At 45.4% G+C, this 18974-nt stretch overlaps 1 protein-coding gene across 1 annotated transcript; it reads left to right on the top strand.

The window, feature by feature from the left end:
• The first annotated feature begins 497 nt into the window (after window positions 1-497).
• adsl (adenylosuccinate lyase) lies at window positions 498-18942 on the top strand. Its single transcript, XM_015945427.3, has 12 exons — window positions 498-776; window positions 12290-12493; window positions 12582-12626; window positions 12869-12948; window positions 13020-13191; window positions 13278-13324; window positions 16298-16388; window positions 16467-16536; window positions 16613-16760; window positions 16838-17018; window positions 17904-18080; window positions 18749-18942. Exons 1-12 carry the CDS (start codon window positions 633-635, stop codon window positions 18833-18835), a joined length of 1446 nt encoding a protein of 481 aa, XP_015800913.1. The 5' UTR covers window positions 498-632; the 3' UTR covers window positions 18836-18942.
• The last annotated feature ends 32 nt before the right edge of the window (window positions 18943-18974 follow it).

Raw genomic sequence — 18974 nt, 5'->3', positions numbered from 1 at the left:
ACACACACACACACACACACACACACACACACTTATGTAACTCCACCAATCTGTCACGCAGGAAGTAGGTGACTACATTAAGCAAATATAAACACCAAACATGACGTCATAGCTCCTATTTGTCACACATAGCAGTAAGACGTCTGACCGTTGTGTGAACATTTCTGAACACAAAAGCTTAATAAAAAAAAGAAAAACTCCGTTTCTTAGCTCGCTCGCTCCTCCTGTGGTGTTTTACGTGAACGCGTCATGAAAGCTAGTTATTTTCGCCCAGGTGGAAACAACTGTTGGCTCATTTCAAACAGATTGCTCTGGACACAGCTCAGGAGCATATACCACATGTTAAGTACATTTTATTAGTAATTATTAATGTATTTATGTCAACAATATATAATAAAACTGATAAAACACGATTTAAATGTTCACAAGCAGTGTGGGTCAGTTTTGCCGTACTGCGCTACAAGTGTCGCAAATCAGACAACGCACCGTACGCTAACTTGAACTGTCGTAAAATCATCCGCTCCTCATGTGATGCTAGCAACCCAGCTGCTGCTAACGGGCGTGTTTGTGTGTGTCAGTTTGTGTGTGTGTGTTGTATGAGCAGCTGAGGGAACACTCTTTGTACAGAAAACATGGAGGCTGACGACGAGTTTATGAAGTATCGCTCCCCGCTGGTGTCTAGATACGCTAGCAAGGAAATGGCCTTTAACTTCAGTGACAGGAAGAAATTCACCACCTGGAGGAGACTGTGGATCTACCTGGCTAAAGCTGAGAAGGTTTGACACGATGATGATCGCTCACCGACCGCGCCTTTTAACATCTAACCTCACGTGGCAGGTTTTTCTGAACTAAACTTGGTGACCTTTTCAGTCTCATCGGGTTTCCAGCTCTAAATATAGTTTAGATCCCCACAGGACAAAGGGAGTTACAGTTCATCCACAAGAAACATATAAAGTCCAAATTATCTGTAGAACTACAAACGAAGTAAATGTTCATAATGGATACATCCTCCTCCTTATTTCATGTAGAATAGTTTACAGAGAAACTTACCATTTAAAACTGGTAAAAATGCTGCATCAAATTAAAGTTAATATATTTTAGCACTCTGAATAAAACGGGTTTTATTGATCCTTCATTACCTCATTCAGTCTGGACAAGTAATTATATACACACATTTATTATCAGTAGCTTCTCACTGTGAGGAAAATAGATCAAACTGTATTTTAAATGAATTAAACTGTCCATAAAATTAAGTCTTTATATAGACGTTTCAGTACGATTGTTGATTTAAAACTACACAATGTTTTCAATCCTTCTTTAGTCTGACCCTCATTGGAAATGCGTTTGCAGCCTCTTTCATTCAATAAAGTAAAAACTTACAGTAGTTTTATCCAGTGAATCCAAACTGAGTCTTGTTTGGTTTCTTGTTTGTAAAGACGGTCGCAGAAATTTTAGAAGTTCTGGGTTTTAAATAGTTTTTTTTTCTAGAGCGAAATGATATTTAAAAAGCAGATGTGTGTTTGGACTTAATTTGGGGTTTCTCTTTTCCACGTAGGGTTAAATATAAACACATTCAATTCAAGTTTATTTATATAGCGCCAAATCACGACAAGAGTCGTCTCAAGGCACTTCACACTGTAAACATTCCAATACAGGTCAGTTCATTAAGCCAATCAGTAAAAAGTTTCCTATGTAAGGAACCCAGCAGGTTGCATCGAGTCACTGACTAGTGTCAGAGTCTTTACAGCAATCCTCATACTAAGCAAGCATGCAGCGACAGTGGAGAGGAAAACTCCCTTTTAACGGGAAGAAACCTCCAGAGAATCCTGGCTCAGCAGCCATCCACCACGACTCACTGACACACACGCACGCACGCACACACACACACACACACACACACACACACACACACACACACACACACACACACACACACACACAACATATTTACCAAGTAGTGTTTCTATGGTTACATTGTGATTTCTTAGTAAATATTCTATTTGGTGAGAGATAAACTTTATTGTATTTATCCTAGTGGATCTATAATTAAACGGGTAAACTAGTAGTAGCACATTCAGTGTCAAAGAAAGTAAAATGTTATCAGGAGAGGGAGAATGTTTAAGTGGTCAGCAACAGTGTTCAAGCTGATGGCCCCCTCCATGAGCCCACCACAGCTCAGCAGAACATCGTTGTAGCTTCTTCTAGGGAGAAAAACACTTACAGAGAAAATAAAGTTAACAGCTGAAATAGCAGGAAATAATGCAGTTAAAGAGCAGACTGTAGAAGAAAGTAGTCGAGTGTGGAAAGTGGTCAGTGTGTCCTCCAGCAGTCTAAGCCTATAGCAGCATAACTACAGAGATAACTCAGGATAACCTAGCCTATTAGATGGAGGCATGTTGGAGGCAGGGCAAGGGAGAGCCGTCTTTACCGACTCTGTTCTCCACATAAATGGTGGTTTGTTGAAGTCTTAATTTGATGAGGTTTTACTAACTCCTGGTTAGTTGTAATTGACTAGAGCTGCTTGTTTCTCCTTACCAGCATGAAAACGATTGTCTTGACTGAATCTATGGACTGATCAATAATCAGAACAATGGAAAAGTCCAAAGAACTGTGAAGGTCTAAGGAGGAGAATTCTTGATTGAACATGTTGGGGAAAGTCTCTTGGAGCTGTTTCTGAACAACTTTATTAGACGAATGTATGAAGGTTGAATGATGACTCAGTCTGTCCTCCTTAGATTAAGAGAAGTTAGTTAGGATGTGCAGGACCCCCCTAGCCTGGCAAGCCACCCTATATTAATTTAGTCAACCCCTACCAGAGTCTAACTCCACTCCCACTTCATGTTTGAAAAATGCAACAAATGCTGTTGCCTGGCAGACCGAGAGGGCGGAGCTGCTAACAAATACACACACACAGGCTCACAACAGCATTGTGACATCATAATGTACCAATTTACATCATAGCATACCTCTTAGCCTATAGCGGTGGCAGATTTAAATTCAAATACAGTGCAGAGTTTTTACCTGACAACGGCACAACACTGCCAGTTTTAGGCAGAATATTTAAATTTTAACTAAGATGCACTGAAGTGCCAAATTATTGACTACATGTGTCTGCAGCATGATTAGACACTCGTTTATTTAGTTTATCAGCAAAAAAAAGTTTATTTGGGGGTGACTTGCTCTTTAATGGACCGATACCGATATGTTAATAAATGACTAAAATCGGCCGATATCGATATTGATGCCAATACATTGTCCATCCCTAATTGAAAGCAAGATTATTTTTGCTTCGGCAAATGACGGTCCAGATTCTAGGCTAGAACCTCCCGAGTCTTAAACTGGAACCCCTGGGTCTCCATCCACAGTGAAACCAGTTTTATATCATCACAGACTGAAAGAAATCCACTTTGCAACTGAGCTGAAATCTGCAGTGGCCCTCAAGGACGATTCAAACGCCACACACACGGAGGCAGGGCGGATTGTAAACAAAGACTACGTCCCTCTTTGGCTTTTATAAAAGGAGAAAAACTGACAACCCCCCAGCCGGCTGAGAAATAAATCTGTTTTAATGTAACCTTCCTTCCAACATGATTGAGAAATTACACTGCAGAATTCTTACTAGGGCTGGGCGATATGGACCAAAACTTATATCTCCCATCTTTTTGCTGAATTCCGATATACGATATATGTCTCGATATTTTCCTCTTGTAAAATATTTTCAAGTTAAATGTCTGGAGAAATTATAAACATAAATTAGTAGTTTAAATGCATAAAAATGTATTGATTCTTATCAAACTTTAACCTTAATGCCTACTCTCTTCCAGTGACAGTCTGAGCTTTAGAAACACACACACACACACATTCTCTCTCTCTCTCTCTCTCTCTCTCTCTCACACACACACACACACACACACACACACACACACACACACACACACACACACACACACACACACACACACACACACACACACACACACACACACACACACACACACACACACACACACACACACACACACACACAGCTTTCCTACAGTCCCCCTGCTTAGATTGAGTTAGCCCTGTTGACTGTGTGGAAATAGCAGAGAATGTCTCCGTAACAAGAGACGGTCCTCTGAGACGATGGATCTTCATGACCATAGCTCGGTCTCAGTTCTTTTGCTGTTATTCTTAAACCACAGGGATTCCTAGCATTCGGTCACTTTACGACTTTGGAGCTGACCTTTAATTCAACTGTAACTTATATAAATGGGACCATGTCTTAAATGAACTCCCACCATCTTGTAGTTTTCAGATCCCTGAAGTTTTGTATTGTAACTGGTAACAAGGACAGCTTGTTCGTGTCACGATTACAGAAAGACGAACAGGATCACTGATATCAGCAGCAGGAAGATTATCTGGAAACTGTTTAAAAGGTTTAAAGTGCAGAGTTGCACGGCATACATGTATAGCGCTAAAGGAGAGGAGAGGTCCTGTTGTTTATTTAAAAAAAATAAACAACTTCCTGTGTGAACAGAACAGAAGGTACATGGAAAATCGAGGCCAACAGAAATGATAAAGCTGCAGCCAGTGGCTCATTAGAGTCACCATGGCAACCAAACACCCATGTCTCCATCCCTGATAACAAATTTAACATAAATCTATTTATTAACAATAAATAAATTTGCTCGGGTTTTCCCCAGCGCTTTATAAGCCGTCAGGCTTCACCCACCAGGCTACGCGTTTTCTCCCAAAATAAAGAATTAACTGGGATCTAAATATTTTTTGGGGAAAATATTTTATTTGGAGGTAAATATTTTGTTTTAAACAAAACAAAAATGTATTTATTTTCCAAAATAAATATTTAGCCTGGAACTAAATGGTTTTCTGGGCACGGGGTTATGGGTTATTTGGAGGCACATGTAGCACCTCTATCCTAACTTTAGTTGAGATACTCACATTTACCTAGGTTCTATAGGAGTAACATTCAAAAAGGAAGCAAGTGCTAGGTTGAACAATTAACATTTATTGCTGCACGACAAAATTTTGACAGCTCTGCTGTAACTCTCAATGAAATTTAAGGTGCCACAAGAAAATAAAAAAAGAGATAAAACAAAACCAAATCAGTCCATTCGATTGAGCTCAACCGGTTAATAATTCGGATTCCAAAATGTATGTGTGTGTGTGTGCTGTTCACGTTGTCCTTCAGTATTGCTACTCCTACTACTATCCATTTGACATTTATACAGTTTGTCAACTGTTAATTTAACCGTTAGCTTAAACGTTAGCATCTCGTGCTTAGCATTAGCATAACGCTAACATTTTTTTTCCAACACTTTAAACATAACTTAAGGACACAAACAAAATATAAATGTCACAAAACATTTCCCAAAGCTATTTTAACCTTATCAAACATCTATTTCTACGTAGTTAACAAATATATTTAGGTTTTACTCCATCACTGCTACCAATAACAGTATAGCTTAGTATGGGACTCACCGGAGTTTCAAGCAGTTAAAAGAAAAGGTAAATGCTTCTGGTCTCACTCTCTGGTAATATTCATCACATCTCTCGTCCAAAATAGACAGGTCATTGTTTTATTCACAACAGTTTGTTGTTTGTTTGTCGTCCTAAGTTAATGTCTGTAGCTGTCTGCCTTTTGTCTCTCTCTCTGCACTCAAATGCTGCTGACACTCGGCTCTTAACATGTCAGACTATGTGGATTAGTCTTATATCCTGACTTTGTACAAGGGTTACACCCTCCCTCCTTGAATCTGCATGAGTCCCTTCATGCTGTGTTCTTGGGACTACTGAGAAACTGTCATAGTCACTAAGTGTATCAAGTGCTTTATTAAAGCTGTCAAGAAGACGCTGTGCAAAGGAGATTAAAGGTTTCCCTAACTGTTCATAACGAAAGCGCCTCGGTGGTTGTCTGAGTCGCTCAGACCTACGGACAGTCGTGTCTGAGTGAATTGTCTCAATGTCACAATCATGGTTATTATCACGTTTGTCAGTACTATCATTAGTCAGTATTTCAGAGTCATGTTCATTCTCTTTGTTCTTGCTTTGGTCGTCCCTGTCTCCGGTTGTTTTTTTGTTTGTTGGCTGGTTTCCATCAACAGCCTCTCCATTTTCCGGGCTTCCTGTACATGTAGGGAATACATCAGTGGTAGGATCTACCAAAGGTCTCTCAGTGACATCGGGTCCGATAATATCCTGTGCCAAAGATTCTTGTTCAGCTGAGACACCCATATCCAGTTCTGGGCCTGATTCAAGGGGTTTTCCACCCATTCCTTCCAATACTGGGGTCACAAGTGAAATGTGGTCCTTAGGACTTTCGTAGGTGTGGATAAATCTTTTCTGTGGAAGGCTAGATAACTGGATAGGACAGTCACAGCTACCATCTTCAGACTCTGAGTCAGGCTCTTGTAGCTGGGGTTGACTGGCTCTTGTTCTGGGGCGACTAATCTTTGGTTCGACCTGTTCAGCTTCCTCTCCTTCATTCAAATCACCACAGGGAAGCAAATGATCCCTGTGCAGTGTCCGAGTAGGACCAGTGCCATTGATAGGCTGAACCTTGTAAACTGGTAGGTCTCCCATTTTGCTTAAGACTTTGAAGACAGTCGACTCCCATTTGTCGGCAAGTTTGTGTTTGCCCTTTAACCGGAGGTTTTGTACAAGCACATGGTCACCCTCCTGGAGAGTTGACTCTCTCACAACCTTGCAGAACCTGCGTTTGTTGCATTCAGCAACCTTCTGGGAGTTCTTGGCAACAATATGATAACTTTCTTCGAGACGAGCTTTAAGGTGTTTCACATACTGGGAATGACTTTTGACACCACCCCCTTGAACTGGCAACCCAAAGGCAATATCCACAGGCAGTCTCGGCTGACGTCCAAACATCAACTCATATGGGCTAAAGCCTGTGACATCACTTTTGGTGCAGTTGTAAGCATGCGTCAGTGGCTTTACAAAGTCGCGCCAGTGATTTTTCTCCTTTTCTTTCAATGTTCCCAGCATGCCCAACAAAGTTCTGTTGAACCTTTCAACAGGGTTCCCTCTTGTATGGTAAGGGCTGGTGCGAACCTTTTTAATACCAGCAACATTGCAAAGTTCTTGAATGAGCTGAGATTCAAAGTCCCTGCCTTGATCACTTAGGATGCGCTCTGGAAATCCACAGTGTACCAGAAACTGCTCCCAAAGGCACTTAGCCACCGTGGTAGCCTTCTGATTCTTTTTTGAGATGGCTACTGCGTACTTTGTAAAGTGATCTGTGATTATTAAGATGTCTTTGGTGTTCTTGTCATCGGGTTCCAGAGACAAATAGTCTATGCACACTAGTTCCATGGGGCGTGTTGTTTGAATGTTCACGAGAGGTGCAGGCTTTTCAGGAGGGGTTTTCCTTCTAACACAACGTCCACATGACTTGATCTTGTTCTCTACATCCTGAGCCATCTTTGGCCAGTAAAATCGTGCACGGAGAAGGTCAAGTGTTCTGTCTAGACCCATATGCCCCATGTCTTCATGGAGACTGGTGAGAATTATGTTTCTCAAGGACTTAGGGACCACAAACTGGCAAGTGGTTTCACCTTCTGATTGTCTTGATCTGTAGAGGAAACCATTTTTCAGTTCCAACTGTTTCCACTCTTTAAGCACAAGCTTAAGTTCCAATGAGTCAGGCTTAAGATCGTCAACTGTCTTACTCCCAGATTGCAACAGACTGACAACTTGTCCAATGACTGGGTCGGACCCCTGGTGTTCCCGGAGATTATTCTCGGTAAACGCGGGTATGATAGAGCATCCCAGCGTCTCAGAGTCTACATAGACGTCTGGTACTGCATCTGTGTGCAGTGCTAGAGACTCCACCAAGGTTGGGAAAGGTAAGTCGTTGTAGATGTCACTTATGTGTCGGCTGCACACAGCAGTGACTGCATCTGCTGGAAGGTCAAATTGGTCAATAGAAGAAGAAAGATGATGGGAGGCAAACTTCTTCATTTGCTCTTTCTCCTTGAGGGATTCCTGATCATCTGGAAGGGTGTCATGAGGGCATCTAGAAAGACTATCTGCATCTTGATTGCTCGTACCAGCACGATAGGTGATGTTAAAATCAAATGTGGAAAGCGCAGCAAGCCAGCGGTAACTGGCGGCATCAAGTTTGGCTGACTTAAGAATATACGTCAACGGGTTGTTGTCCGTTATGACCATAAACATATTTCCATAAAGATAATTGTGAAATATTTCAACAACTGACTATTTTAGTGCTAGGAATTCCAGCTTGTGGGCTGGGTAGCGTCTTTCGCTTGATGAGAGTCCTCTCCTGGCGTACGCTGTAACGTGCATTGTGTTGTCTTGATTCTGGTAGAGGGCAGCACCTAATCCAGATGTGCTGGCATCTTTGTGCAGAATGTAAGGAAGTTTTGAATTTGCAAATCCAAGGACAGGTGCTGATGTGAGCTTGTCTTTGACTGTCTCAAATGCCTCTTGGCAAGCAGGTGTCCACCGATTAGCAAAGGGCTCTTTGGGGTTGAAAAATCCAGCAGAGGAAGGTATTGCTTTCCTGCCCTTTTTGTATGGCGGATAACCTATAGTGAGGTCATTCAGGGGTTGGACTATCCTTGAATAGTCTTTAACAAAGCGGTGGTAATACCCTGCAAAACCAAGGAATGACTTGAGCTCACTTAGTGTCTGGGGTCGCGGCCATGTGTGTGAAGCCTGAACTTTTTCCAAGTCAGTTTTAACTCCTTGGTCCGAAACAATGTGTCACAAGTAACGGACTGAGGTCTGGAAAAACGTGCATTTTGCCGGCGACAACTTCAAGCCATATTCTCGCAGCTGTTGGAGAACATGCAAAAGCCGGGCTTCGTGTTCCTCTATGGTGTTTGAAAACACAATGACATCATCCAGGAATACTAGCACTTCCTTCAAGTTAAGACAACCCATACACCATTCCATTAATCGTTGGAAGGAACTAGGTGCATTTGTGATACCCTGGGACATTCGGTTGAACTCGTAAAACCCTAAGGGACACACAAAGGCGGTCTTAGCCTTGTCACATTCCTCCATCTCTATCTGGTAGTACCCAGATTTTAAGTCCATTACAGAGAACCATTTGGAACCGGCCAGGGCTGAAAAGGCCTCTTCAAGATGAGGAAGTGCGTACGCGTCGCGTATCGTCAGGGAATTCAACTGTCTGTAATCAATGTAGAGACAGACCTCTCCATTTTTTTTCCGGATTACCACAATGGGAGAAGAATATGGTGATTCCGATTCACGGATCACACCTGCCTCCAAAAGGGCCTGCAGGTGTTTTGTTAAAGCTTCGTAATCATTGGGATGTATTGATCTTGATCTCTGCTTGAAGGTTGTGCTGTCTTTCAACTGAATGTGATGTTTAACTTTGGATGTATGCCCAAAGTCTAAGTCATGCTGCACAAAGACATCAGCATAAGTGTTGAGACTCCTTGTTATTCTTTCTTTCCATTCACGTGGAAGAGGGGACTCACCAAAATCAAATGTGAGACTAGGCTCATTATTTTCCTAACAATGACTTTGTCAGACATAGAAGGATCTCCAAGATAGAGTTCAACGTTGTTGCGCCATGTCTCATAATCAGACTCCATACTAGGACAAGGAATTCTTCCCGAAAAGCATCTGAGCTTGGTGTGAGTGTGGTATTGGGAAATCACATCACTGTTCCTGATGACGTGCTCAACTACCACCCTTTGGACTTCAGGGGTGGTGGGCTGTTCTGAAGGTACATATAAGGGTCGTTTCTTAGGCGAAGGCAGTGCCTCTGCACCTACAGTGACTGAGAGTGGGTCAGGCTCACGTAAGGGAGATGAGTCAGTGGCTATGTTTGTAGGAACCGGGGTTGGTTCAGCCATTTCCTCAGCTGGGGTTCTTTCATTGGCTACTCGAGAGTCACAATCAGCATTAAATTAAGCTTGCTTTTCTGTCTGACATTGCTTAGTAGACTCCTGAATTCTGGCCAGCTCATCCAGCAAAACCTTTTCAAAATCTGCCCCACTTAGCTTGGCAACAGCTTTCAGTTCGGCCAAATAAGTGTGGGTCAAGTTTGAGCCTTTGTCGGCTGCATACAAATCAGAAAGACATTTACTGTCTAATATTACTTGGGTTGGTAGTGGGTCTGTTACAGGGCAAGGTGTCCTGCAAAAACTGTACAGGCTCACCTGACTTGAACTCAACAATGGCTGTGTCTTTAAACTGGTGTTCAGTACTGGTAACAGTAATGACCCTTTGGATGGGACCGATCCGTCCTAAATACTCAATGACTTCATTGTCTATCTCCTTACCAATTAACCTACTCACTAAGACAGAATTTGGTTCCTTTATATTCTCAGTCTGAATAACATCCATACTTCTACTTGTGACACTTATAACTGAAGGTCAGCAAAATCAATAATTAGCAACAAAGCAATGAAACATCAACTGTTCAACCATCCAACTCCTCCTGGCTGGCTCGCCATATTTATGTAGCACCTCTATCCTAACTTTAGTTGAGATATTCACATTTACCTAGGTTCTTTAGGAGTAACACTCAAAAAACCAAATCAGTCCATTCAACTGAGCTCAACCGGTTAATAATTCGGATTCCAAAATGTATGTGTGTGTGTGTGTGTGTGTGTGTGTGTGTGCTGTTCACGTTGTCCTCCAGTATTGCTACTCCTACTACCCGGGTAGGTTGCTAACTTGAGTGTCTTATCTGTGATCAGTAGATTGTTGCAATAATTCAAGGATTTCTGGGCAGGGCGCGTGGCTGGCCACACTGCATCACCAACTGCCTTCAGGATCACTGGGCTGGGCTCGCCATCCAATCTTCCAAATCACTGACAGTTCTGATCGTCCGGACAGAGGGCAAAAAAAACAACCTACACAAGAAGTGTAGGGTTGAAAGACTATCTGATTCTGTCAAATCTTATGAGATCTCATCAATTACCTTTCTTGATCTAACAAGTAACGTAAAACCAAACATTAAGGCAGTACATATGAATCCATTTGACATTTATACAGTTTGTCAACTGTTAATTTAACCATTAGCTGAAACGTTAGCATCTCGCGCTTAGCATTAGCATAACGCTAAAGTTTTTTTTCCAACATTTTAAACATAACTTAAGGACACAAACAAAATATAAATGTCACAAAACATTTCCCAAAGCTATTTTAACCTTATCAAACATCTATTTCTACGTAGTTAACAATATATTTAGGTTTAACTCCATCACTGCTAGCAATAACAGTATAGCCTAGTATGGGACTCACCGGAGTTTCAAGCAGTTAAAAGAAAAGGTAAATCCTCCTGGTCTCACACTCCAGTAATATTCATCACATCTCTCGTCCAAAGTAGTCAGGTCATTGTTTTATTCACAACAGTTCGTTGTTTGTCGTCCTAAGTTAATGTCTGTAGCTGTCTGCCTTGTGTCTCTCTCTGCACTCTAGTGCTGCTGACACTCGGCTCTTCTAAACAGGAAGTGACGTCCTGTGGAGTAAGCGCTTAACATGTCAGACTATGTGGATTAGTCTTATATCCTGACTTTCTACATGGGTTACACACATATTTAGTTTACAAACCAAAACTTTTGCTCCAAATAAAAATATTCTTTTCCAAAACAAATATTTGGCTGGGAACTACACATTGTTTTTGGAAAATATTTTATTTGAAGGTAAATATTTATGGTAGATGGCCAGGGGTGGACTGGGACCAAAATTTGGCCCTGGCATTTTTATGTACCGTCGGCCCTCGGCAGGCAAGGTTGCTGATCGCGACTCGTCTATCCCGCCAAATGTGGGGGGAGGTACAGGGTGTTGTGTGTGCTGCTCGCGGACTTTTCTATATAACCGCATGTGAGACGGGGGCTTGTTTTGGGACGGCCCAAGCTGGGCAAGTGGCCCACTTGGCTAAGAGGCCCACCTAGACAATGCCAGAATGCCAGATAGGCCAGTTCACCCCTGTAGATGGCCCGTATTTGTACACCACCTTCTTAGGGTTCTACAACCCCCCAAGGCGCTTCACAACACAATCAGTCATTTACACACTGGTGTGTAAGTAAGGGGAGAGAGAGAAAAGGAGTAGGAAAGAGGGAAATCTATGGATCTCGGGAAAACCGGAATAGGAAGAGCAGAGTAAGTACAGGGTGGTGATGCTGACTTTACAAATGGTACCTCATATAAAAACGAGCCACTTCAGGGCTCTTCTGTTATTAATAACTGATTATTAGGAAAAGTCATTTAGATGTTCAGTTAGGTTTCCGGCTCTGAGGGGACAATCTCACTTTCTGGTGTTCCTCAGGCTCTGGGTCTGCCCATCACTGACGCTCAGATCCAGGAGATGGAGAGCCACGCTGACGACGTTGACTTCTCCATGGCAGCTGAAGAAGAGCGGAAACTCAGACACGACGTCATGGCTCACGTCCACACCTTCGCCCATTGCTGCCCCGCTGCCGCGCCCATCATTCACCTCGGCGCCACCTCGTGTTACGTCGGCGACAACACCGTAAATCCCGCTGTTTAGTCAAAACAGGTTTTGATGATGATTCGCAAGTAAACATCCTCTTGTTGCTTGTTCTGCTTCTTTTCCTCAGGACCTCATTATGCTGCGTGATGGATTTGACATCCTTCTGCCCAAGGTGAGGCTCAGCTGTTGGCTGGGACACACACACACACACGCACGCACACACGCACGCACGCACACACACACACACACACCACACACACCAATCTGTGCATCTCAGCGAAGCCTCAGCTGTTTCATAACAAGTCAGCGAGGTAGAATTAATGGCTGCACTCATTAAATTAGCTCAGTTTTTGCACTTGGTGTCGAATCAGAATCATAACCGTTAAGTCAGAGCGGAAACCCATCTCCCTGCAGCTGGCGAGAGTCATCGACAGGCTGGCGAACTTCGCAGAGGAATACGCCGACCTTCCTACCCTCGGCTTCACTCACTATCAGTAAGTGTGTAGTTCATCTGAATTCACACGTCGGCGTTCAGCATGTTCAGTGCTGCCTGCCCTCTGCGCAGGCCTGCCCAACTGACCACCGTAGGGAAGCGAGCGTGCCTCTGGCTGCAGGACCTGGCCATGGACATGAGGAACCTGCAGCGGGCCCACGACGACCTTCGCTTCCGGGGGGTCAAAGGCACCACCGGCACTCAGGCCAGCTTCCTGCAGCTCTTCCAGGGAGACCACGACAAGGTGGAAACCCAAAAGCACCACCTAACGAACCAGTTTAAGGCACTTAAGAAGTTCTTTATGGTTTTTTTTGTTTTTTGTGCCACCAGGTGGAAGAGCTTGACCGGATGGTGACAGAGATGGCAGGATTTAAAAAGTACGTCGTCGTCGTCTTCCTCCGCTTATCCGGGTCCGGGTCGCGGGGGCAGCATCCCAACTAGGGAGCTCCAGACCGTCCTCTCCCCGGCCACCTCCACCAGCTCCTCCGGCAGGACCCCAAGGCGTTCCCGGACCAGATTGGAGATGTAACCTCTCCAACGTGTCCTGGGTCGACCCGGGGGCCTCCTGCCGGCAGGACATGCCCGAAACACCTCCCCAGGGAGGCGTCCAGGAGGCATTCTGACCAGATGCCCAAACCACCTCAACTGACTCCTTTCGATCCGGAGGAGCAGCGGTTCTACTCCGAGTCCCTCCCGAATGTCCGAGCTCCTCACCCTATCTCTAAGGCTGAGCCCGGCCACCCTACGGAGGAAACTCATTTCGGCCGCTTGTATCCGCGATCTCGTTCTTTCGGTCATTAGCCAAAGCTCATGACCATAGGTGAGGATTGGGACGTAGATCGACCGGTAAATCGAGAGCCTGGCTTTCTGGCTCAGCTCCCTCTTCACCACGACAGATCGGCTCAGCGTCCGCATCACTGCAGACGCCGAACCAATCCGCCTGTCGATCTCCCGACCTTTATGAATGGAGCTACTTTTGTTCTTTCTGGTTTATTAGAACGTACGTCATCCTAACGGGACACGCAGAGTAGCGAGTGTCCAAATCAAGTTAAAACGACAGAGAAAACCATTTTATTTAAACTGGTACTTTAAGCCACAGCAGGACATCTTAACTGTAGTCGTGACAACCCAAGAAAGCACAATTTATTTAATGAGGAATTCATACAATTCTTGCCAAGTTCAAGCCGGTTTTTTCTTATTTTTAAAGTACGATCGGCGAGTTTTACACGCAGGCTAGATGTAGAAGTACTCATCTACCCCTATTTCCTGCACCTGCCGCCGATAGAAAATAGAAAGAGCTTGGGTTGGAAAAGACATCGTGTAAAACTGACATTCATCAATCAGAGGAGAGATGTCCGAGATGCTCTTCGTTGGCTACCTGTTGATGTTCGAGTTGTTTTTAAACTTCTTAAGGCGCAGAATGGCTTGGCTCCAGCCTTGGGTGCTCCGCTCTGAGAGCCGGTTGCTGCTGGTGGCTCCTAGAGCTTCTCTGCAGCGGGGCCGAAGCTGTGGAACGCACCGCCCTTATCTGTTAGGCTCTCCTCATCGGTAGCGGTTTTTAAAACAAGGCTGAAGACCCACTTCTAGGGGATGGGTCTATGTGGGTTGTTGCTGACCTTTTATAAGATTTGATTCTGTTTTACTTGGTGGTTTTATTTGTTACTGTGCAGCACTTTGGTGGCATGCCTCATGCCTGAAAGGTGCTGCATAAAGGATGATGATGAATATCAGGATGTAAGACTCCAAAACAAGCTCTCCTTTGACTTCGACTCACAAGGCATTCATTTATAAAAGAGACCGCTAGCCTGGCAAGCCAGACTAAATAAATGTATTTATTTCCATTGACTGCTCTCGGCTGTGGGGCGGGTTCTACCGTTGTCTTTCAAATGTTCTCCGCATGCTACTGGACAATGAATGTGACATACTCACCGCAACAGCTATCGGTAAATGAGGCGGTCCGCAGTTGAAGGAGAAAACACATCATTTTTTCTAAAAAAAAATAAAAAGCAGTTAAATACATCTATCTGCTCCTGATTCTAATGAAGCCCAAGTTCTAATAGTCCAAAATTAAGCCATCGCCATCTTGTTTCACTCTGTTGCATCATCCCACCCACCAGGCATATAGAGTGCCCTGATTGGCCCATAAAGCGGATAAAGCTCTGTGATTTGTTCACTAAGCAGATGGCGCACTATGATTGGCCCACCGTTATGAACCAATCACAGCTCTTTATGTGTTTGAAACCTCTCTAGAGAGCTGTGATTGGCTAGCCAGAATGCTGTTGGGGGCTGCAGAGGCTCCAGTGGAGCGTTCCTAGACCAAACTTTGCAAAGCAAGAATTTGGTCTAGAGACGGCTGCAGAACGAGACAAACTTGTTCTTGTGGGCGACGGTGGCACAGGAGTTAAGTGCTCGCCCCGTAATCGCAAGGTTGCAGGTTCGAGCCCCACTCAGTCTGCCGCTGTCGTTGTGTCCTTGGGCAAGACACTTAACTGACCTTGCCTGCTGGTGGTGGTCGGAGGGACCGGTGGCGCCTCTGTCAGTGCGCCCCAGGGCAGCTGTGGCTACATCGTAGCTCATCCCCACCAGTGTGTGAATGGGTGAATGACTGATTGTGTTGTAAAGCACCTTGGGGGGTTCTAGGACTCTAGAAGGCGCTATGTCAAATACCATTTCTTCAAAAAAGTCAAAAACCGGAGTTCCAAATTCTTAAAAGTACTAATAAATAAGAGTTCAAGCTACATAAAAGCCACATTTGTTTGCTGATAATCGATAGTTAAATGATTGACCATTAATAAACGAGTCGCACTTGTACAGAACCTGTCTGAGTCAGGACTCCGAAGTGCTTTACGCTACAGCACAGTCATTCATCCATTCACACACTGGTGATGAGCTACATACTAGCCACAGCTGCCCTGGGGCACACTGACAGATGAACAAAATATGTCAAACTACCTCAGACCTGTCATGTTTTTAAAGTCTGAGTGAGACGAGACGAGACCGAAGACTTGGATGTTTGGTAATTCAGCGTCAAGTCACGACAAGTCGTCTCGAGTCACTTCAGCGTAAACATGCCAGCCAAGTTCAGTTCCTCATGCCAGTTAAACGTTTCCCATCAGCACTAATGGCAGTGACTTTAAGAGCAGCATAGTTGGTTACCAGATGGCAACGCATGCTGGGAATGTTCTTTGGGGAAATTTGACAGAAAAATCTTTAGAATTTTTCAAAATTCCAGCAAAGTCAGACAAAACTGAGACCGTTTTAGATGTTTTGGAAGCTTCCTCTCAGTTGGTCAGAGTCCAGTGGGAAACTGGCCTTGATGCTGCAATAAAATGTGGTTTGTTGCTCCCCAGAGCTTACCTTGTGACCGGTCAGACCTACAGCCGTAAGGTGGACGTCGACTGTCTGGCCAGCTTGGCCAGTTTGGGCGCCACTGTCCACAAGGTGAGCTGCTGAAGACGGAGAAATGTCTCCACCTAGTGGTGTGTCTGTGGAGTCTGGTCTCACGACTGTCTGCTTTAGATCTGTACAGACATCCGCCTGTTGGCCAACCTCAAGGAGATCGAAGAGCCTTTTGAGAAGGAGCAGATAGGTATGCTTAGATCCAGATCTCGCACCTCCGTGATTTCCTGTGAGAGCCCTGAACACGAAGACGTCTTCCCCTCCAGGCTCCAGTGCCATGCCCTACAAGAGGAACCCCATGCGTGCAGAGCGTTGCTGCAGCTTGGCCCGACATCTGGTGGCACTGATGTCCGACCCGTTGCAGACGGCCTCCGTCCAGTGGCTGGAGAGGACGCTGGATGATAGCGCCAACAGGTCAGCTGGTCAAGGCGTGCACCTTCGTGAGGATCAAGCGGTAACTAGAACGTGTCAAACCCTTTTCTCCTATGCAGGAGGATCTCCCTCCCTGAGTCCTTCCTGACTGCAGACATCATCCTCAGCACTCTGCAGAACATCACCGAGGGTTTGGTGGTCTACCCGAAAGTCATCGAGCGACACATCCGCCAGGAGCTGCCCTTCATGGCCACGGAGAACATCATCATGGCGATGGTGAAGGCAGGAGAGAATAGACAGGTGGGTGAGAGGAGGGTCGGATCGTGTTGAGAGAAGCTGAGTTCAGGTTGCCTGGCTAGTCTGGTAAAGACCCATAGACAGAGCTCAGTCGTGGGGCGGAGTCTATGGCTGTCTTTCAAACGGTCTCTGCACACAACTGAACAGCGCCAGGACCAATCAGAGCAACGAACAATGGAAGGTTAGTGACGGAAATCAGATGATCTGGCAGTCCGCCATACACGGTTGAAGTACCTCTATCTGCTCGTGTCTCAAAGAAAAGCCTGAGTCCAAGTCGTTCCAAGTTGATGCCAAAGCCTTTTCACAGCCGCCAACATCTTTAAGTTTTGCTCCATCGCCGCTCTGCTGGTGCTAAGCCCCCGCCCAACACCTCAGTACAAACATGGAGCGCTGTGATTGGCCCAGCCTAAACGTAGCTGAGCCGATGGTAGACTGCTGCGGCTACGATGGAGCGTGGCTTGACCAACCCGAAGCAAAATCTTAAGCTACTGCTGCAATAAAGGTAAATGGCCCATATTTGACACAGCGCCCTCTAGAGTCCTGGAACCCCCCAAAGCGCAGCACACAGCTACATCATAGCCACAGCTGCCCTGGGGCGCGCTGACAGAGGCGAGTCTGCCGTACACTGGCGCCACCGGTCCCTCCAACCACCAACAGCTGGCAAGGCGGGTTAAGTTTCTTGCCCAAGGGCACGACGACAGCGACGGACCAAGCTGGGCTCGAACCTGTACCTTCCGATTACGGGGCGAGAACTTAACTCCTGTGCCACCGTCGCCAGTCGTCTAGATTACCAGGCTGAAGTTCAGGAGCAGCTGCAGCAACCCCGAGACAACAGCTGGAGGTAGACATGTAAGATCAGCTGTCTTCATTGTTGTTTGTCTTCTTCAGGACTGCCATGAGAAGATCCGTGTTCTGTCCCAGGAGGCGGCTGCTGTAGTGAAGCAGGAGGGCGGGGACAACGACCTGCTGGCCAGAGTCCAGCGAGACCCCTACTTCACACCCATCATGGGCCAACTGGACGCTCTGTTGGACCCCAAGACCTTTGTTGGCCGCGCTCCACAGCAGGTATAGTCAGCCGGGGTGGTCTTTAAAGTTAAAAAGTTAAAAGTCCCATTAGTTGTCACACACACAGGTGTGTGTGCGAAATTTGTTCTCCGCATTTGACCCATCCCCTGGGGGAGCGGTGAGCTGCAGACACAGCCGCGCTCGGGAACTATTTGGTGGTTTAACCCCCCAGTCCAACCCCTTAATGCTGAGTGTCAAGCAGGGAGGCATTGGGTCCCATTTTTTCAAAGTCTTTGGTCTGACCCGACCAGGAATTGAACCCCTGATCTCCCAGTTTCAGGGCAGACACTCTACCACTAGGCCACTGAGAAAGGTAGACGAGGTCAGAATGTCTGTAGGTTTTCACCGTGGTAACGTCTCAGCCTGATGGAACGCAGCCTTTGAAAACGCGAGGCTACGACCCTTTCATGTGTCATGCTCTACGTGAGCGTGTTCTGGGTCTGAAGGACTTGTTCCAGGATGTGGTGCATACAGCGTGTCTCTCAGAGAACTAAGAGTCAGGAGATGATTATCTCCACAGGTCCAGCCGTGTTTCTTAGAGGTCGTAAAGATCTGACCGAGGTCCTCATCCAGTGCGAGACGGGTCCAACCTTCATGTTTCACATAAAACCTCCCAGTTCTTTGTTTCAATCAAAGCTGTTGTAACTTCTTCCCTTTGATGTCTCCAGGTTGCCAGGTTCCTGTCTGAAGAGGTGCGCCCCCTGCTGGAGCCATATAAGGCCAAGATGGACGTGAAGATAGAACTTGAGCTGTGACACCTACGTGCCTAAAAATGCACCTCTTTGTGCACGAAGTCGGCAGGAAACCAGCCCATCCTGATGACTGCTTATTTATACCTCAATAAACTCAGCTGTTGACTTTATTTCCTGTTTATCTGAGTGTTGTCGTCATTCT

Source organism: Nothobranchius furzeri, chromosome 12 (assembly GCF_043380555.1).
Source record: "Nothobranchius furzeri strain GRZ-AD chromosome 12, NfurGRZ-RIMD1, whole genome shotgun sequence".
NCBI classification, from domain to species: domain Eukaryota; kingdom Metazoa; phylum Chordata; class Actinopteri; order Cyprinodontiformes; family Nothobranchiidae; genus Nothobranchius; species Nothobranchius furzeri.
Note: the sequence above shows the minus strand (reverse complement) of the source record. Positions and strands in the feature narration are given on the sequence as shown.